A 5310-nucleotide genomic window follows, 5' to 3' on the forward strand; every position below is an offset into this window, starting at 1 on the left:
ATTTTTCAACTTTAAAATGGTACCCACACAGCCATTCTGTTTTTCCCTTTCAGTATAGTATTCAATGAATTACATGAGATATTCAAATATTTTATTATGAAATAGGGTTTGTGTTAGATGATTTTGCCCAACTATAGGCTAAGGTAAATGTTCTGAGTATGTTTATGATAGGCTAAGCTGTGATATTCAGTATGTTAGATGTGTTAAGTGCATTTTTAATGTAGAATATTTTCTTTTTTATTTATTTTGTTTAGAGACAGGTTATCACTGTGTTTCCCAGGCTGGAGTGCAGTGGAATGATCATAGCTCACTGCAACCTTGAACTCCTGGGTTGAAGGGATCCTCCTGCTTCAGCCTCCCAAGTAGCTAGGACCACAGGCGTGCCTAGTGCCACCTATACTTGGCCAATTTAAAAATTGTTTTTGTTGAGATGGGGTCTCATTATGTTCCTCAGGCTGTTCTTGAACTCCTGGCCTCCCAAGGCACTGGGATTACAGGTGTGAGCCACTGTGCCTTGCCTGACTTATATTTTCAACCTGCAATGAGTTTATCAGGATGTAACCCCAAGTCAAGGAGCATCTGTATTGTTATATCTTTTTCCCCCACAGACTTTGACTTTGAGAGCAGACACTGTATCTTACTCACCTCTGAATTATCAAATGCTGGATACAAAGTAGGTTAAATGCTTACTAAATGAGTAAGTTATTATCATGCTGCTGATGAGATTAAAAAGGCTTTCTATCTCCCTCAGTGTCAAAGCCGGTATGAACTGAGCCCCTGCTATCTCTCTGACCTCATTATTCCATTCTCCCAAGCTCACTCTCTTTTAGCCACATCAGTCTCCTTGCTGTTCCTTGAACATGCCCAACATACTTAGTACTTGGCTGGTCCCTTTGCCTGGAATATTCTCTCATCAAGTAACTACATGGTTCACTCTCTCAACTCTAAGTTTTGGCTCCAGTGTCACCTTACATGGTGATCTTTCCCAACCACCCTATTTAAAAATAACAGCTCCCCTGTTACCCCAAGCACTGGCATTCTGTCCTCCTTATGCCACAATTATTTTTCCCTGTATTACCATCACTTGACAAATATTTATTTATTCTTATCTTTTTAGCTGTCTGTCTCTCCCTACTAGAATGTAAACTTCATTAAGGCAGGTACTTTTTTTGGTTAAACCGATGCATCTCCTACATTTGGAACACTGCCTGGCACATAGCAGGATTAAATACTTCCTGAATGAATGAATACATTTAATGCAATGTTATTAATACACCTGAGAAACGACAACAGTAGCAACTGAGACGCAAGATAATTTAGTCCTTTCAGATTGCTACCCGAAAAATACTTGTGACTAGTGAATACTAGTACAGTCATGCATTACTTAACAATGGGGATGCATTGTGAGAACTGTATCATTAGGCAATTTCATCATTGTGCAAACATCATAGAGTGCACTTACACAAGCCTAGATGGTACAGCTTGCAGACATCTAGGCTATATGGTATAGCCTACGGCTCCTAGGCTGCAAACCTATACAGCATGGTACTATACTGAATATTATAAGCAATCGTAACACAACGCTATGTATCTGTGTATCTAACTATAGCTAAACAGGTTGGGCATAGTGGCCCATGCCTGTATTTCCAGCACTTTGGGAGGCCAAGGTGGGCGGATCACCTGAGGTTAGGAGTTTGAGAGTAGCTGGCCAACATGGTGAAACCCCAACTCTACTAAAAATAAAAAAATTAGCTGGGCGTGGTGGCAGGTGCCTGTAATCCCAGCTGTTTGGGAGGCTGAGGCAGGAGAATCACTTGAACCTGGGAGGCGGAAGTTGCAGTGAAGTGAGATTGTGCCATTGCACTCCAGTCTGGGTGACACAGCGAGACTCGGTCTCAAATAAATAAATATATATAGCCAAACAGAGAAACTAAAGTACAGTAAAATACGGTAATTTAATCTTATGGGACCACTGTCATAAATGCAGTCCAGTGCTAACCAAAATGTCGTTATGCGGTGCATGATTGTATATTAAAAAGATCACTGTTGTAAGAGTCAGAATGCAGTCATCCCTTCAATAAATAATTATTTGGGGTAGTCTACTAGATACTTGGGATATGTCTGATCCTAGGAGCTCATAGTGTAGTTAGAAGACCTGGGTTTCAATATCAGTGTAGCAACCAGGCCAATGACTTTGACTAACACATTTTTAATTTCTCCCAAGCTCCTGTTTTCTCTACTACAAAATAAAAACATATATTGCCTAGATAGAAGTATTATGAAAATTATGAGGTAATATGTGAAAACACATTATGAATTATAAAACCTTATACAAATGTAAAAGAATCAAGTATCTCTAAAATATATTTGAGAAATATTTAGGAAATAAAGCATCAGAAAGCACTAAGTTAGAAGTAATTACAAAAGCACTCAGTTAAGCAAATTAAAATAGTTATAATCAGGATCATAAATATAAGAATATAAGTTTTGCAATATTCTATTTCCTTGGACTAAGAGTGCTCATTGACATTAGAAGATAAAATAACTGAAAGATATAAAATCTTGTTCATAATCTGTGATTTATAGGCTACTAAAATTAATGGATGGATTATTGCCACACTTACCCTACAGGTAAAAAATGATGTAAAATAAGATCAAGTTTTCTTGGTTCTTGACAGAAATGTCTGAAGAGCAAAGGTGTCCAGGGAATGACAGCTGTGGGACGAATTATGAAGGCAAGTGCCACCAAGGATGAGTACTTGACACTGTAAGAGGAAAATGTGTGATAAGACAAGTGGGAAATTAACTTGAAGTTATCTATTACTTACACTGTGATTTGACATTTTCCTTTTGGTATGAATAGCTATATGAACTTTTTTTTTCTTTTTTTTGAGACAGAGTCTTACTCTGTCACCCAGGCTGGAGTGCAGTGGCTCACTGCAACTTCTGCCTCCTGGGTGCAAGCGATTCTGCTGCCTCAGCACCCCAAGTAGCTGGGATTACAGGTGTGCACCACCATGCCTGGCTAATTTTTTGTATTTTTAGTAGAGACAGGGTTTCACCATGTTGGCCAGGCTGGTCTCAAACTCCTGACCTCAGGTGATCCGCCCACCTTGGCCTCTCAAAGTGCTGGGATTACAGGCGTAAGCCACTGCGCCCGCCCTACACTACTAGATATTAAGACTTATTACAGGCCAGGCGTGGTCGTAATGTACCTCAGTTTGGGTTTATCTGATGTTTTCTCACGATTAGATTCAGGTTATGCATTTTGGCAGTTAACACCACCAAAGTGAAGGGATGTTTTTCTCAGTGCCTCAGACCAAGCATCTCACAATACTGATTTGTCCTATTACTAGCAATGTTAACTTCAGTCACCTAGTTAAGGCATGTCTCCCAAGTTTCTCTGCTATAAAATTATCATTTGTAATTAATAGGTCTCTTGTGGAAGATACTTTGGAACTATGTAACTATTCTTCAAACTTTTACCCACTGGTTTAATATTCAAGTGCAATTAATATTTGTATATGGACCCTGTATCTAGTGAGCATGCTTCATTTGTTTACTTATCTAATAGTTTATCTTTAGATTCTTTCTTTTGAATTTTCTACATATACAATCATGATACAAAGTCACAGAGTTTTATTTCTTCCCTTCTACCATTAACTCGCTTTTCTTGTCCTATTGCACTAGGTAGGATGGATACTGTTGAACAGGAGTGGAGATAATAACCATCCTTGTATCTTTCCCAATCTCAAGAGAAAGGGTTTCAATATGTTCATACTAACCACGATTTTTTTGTAAAGTTTTTATACAGACTGTCGTATGAATCAGTCCCTTTCCACAGTTTGTTTTCTAAGGGTTGTCTTCCCCCTCCCTGACAATCATGACTAGGCCTTTAGTTTCATCATATGCTTTCTGTGTGTCTATTAAGAAAGCCATATTATTTTTCTCCTTTATTCTCTTGATGTCATGAATCATACTGACTGATTTTCAAATATCAAATATTACATTCTTAGAACAAACCCAATCTTGGATGTCATGTATTCTTTTCAATATTGTATGGATTCAGTTTACTAATATTTCTTCAGGATTTTTGCATTCACAGTCATGAGAAATATTGGTTTATAATTGACCTTTCTTGTAATGTCCTTGTTAGATTTTGGTATCGAGAATATGCTATTGTCATGAAAAGAACTAGGAAATGTTTTTCTTTTTCCATTCTGTGGAATAGTTCATGTGAACTGATGTTTCTTCTTTCTTAAATGTATGGAATAATGTGCCAATGAAGCCATTTGAATCTGATGCATCTTTCTTTGAAGATCTTAATTACAAATTAAATTTCTTTAATATATATAGTACTGTTCAGATTTTCTACTTCTTCTGTCAGTTTTGGTAAGTTGCATTTTTCTAGAAATGTGTTCATTTGTCAAGTTTATTAGCAAAAAGTTGTTTATAATATTGTCTTCTTAATTCTGGGAATGGCTGTAAGACCTATAGTCATTCCTGTCTTCTCAATTATTGGTGAGATAGTGTGGCAGCTGGAAGGCAATTGAAGTATTTTGGATTTTACAAAATGACAAAATGATATCCCAAATTCTCAAGGCCATGTAAAAAGTAAACAAAAATTGGTCCACGTATATTAGAATTTTTCCTAAGACGAATTCAATATTTTTCTCTATATTTAGAGACACTATTACTGTTTGGATATGTAACTGACTGTTTTTAAAGGGTGCTAAATATGTAAAAGGTTGTTATATCATTCAAGTCTGAAGCCAACTCTGTGCATCAAAAGACTTGAATATAAGACTAATTAGGACTGTGATTGACATTTGTCTGTACTGCACAACTTCAGAATATTTTCACGTGCATTATCTCATTTGTTCTTTCTATATTTCACTTCAGAATAAACAAAGCAAGCATCTGATCTATGTGAAAAGCTTTTTCAGCTTTAAGCGAGCTCATTCTCCATGCATGACAAATTCATATTCACCCTGATGTTACTTGAAACACCACCCACTTTATAAGGCTTCTACTAATATTCCCTCTGCAAGCAGAATTAGATTACTTTCTATTCTTCTGCAGAATTTTGTTATATCTAACTTAGAATACTTTATTTTTTATTTTTATTTTGAGATGGAGCCTTGCTGTGTTGCACAGGCTGGAGTGCAGTGGTGCGTTCTCGGCTCATTGCAACCTCTACCTCTGGGGTTCAAGTGTTCTCCTGCCTCAGCCTCCCAAGTAGCTGGGATTACAGGCATGCGCCACAATGCCCAGCTAATTTTTTTGCATTTTTAGTAGAGATGGGGTTTC

General features: G+C 37.3%; 1 protein-coding gene across 1 annotated transcript in view; it reads right to left on the reverse strand.

Annotated features, from left to right (window-relative positions):
• PIGB (phosphatidylinositol glycan anchor biosynthesis, class B) overlaps window positions 1-5310 on the reverse strand; it is a 49965-nt gene that overhangs the window by 21876 nt on the left and 22779 nt on the right. The window contains exon 6 of the mRNA XM_011940573.1: window positions 2625-2765. Within this exon, the coding sequence (XP_011795963.1) occupies window positions 2625-2765 (141 nt within the window). The remainder of the gene's footprint in view (window positions 1-2624; window positions 2766-5310) is intronic.

This window comes from Colobus angolensis, unplaced genomic scaffold, assembly GCF_000951035.1.
Source record: "Colobus angolensis palliatus isolate OR3802 unplaced genomic scaffold, Cang.pa_1.0 Scaffold19, whole genome shotgun sequence".
Lineage (NCBI taxonomy): Eukaryota > Metazoa > Chordata > Mammalia > Primates > Cercopithecidae > Colobus > Colobus angolensis.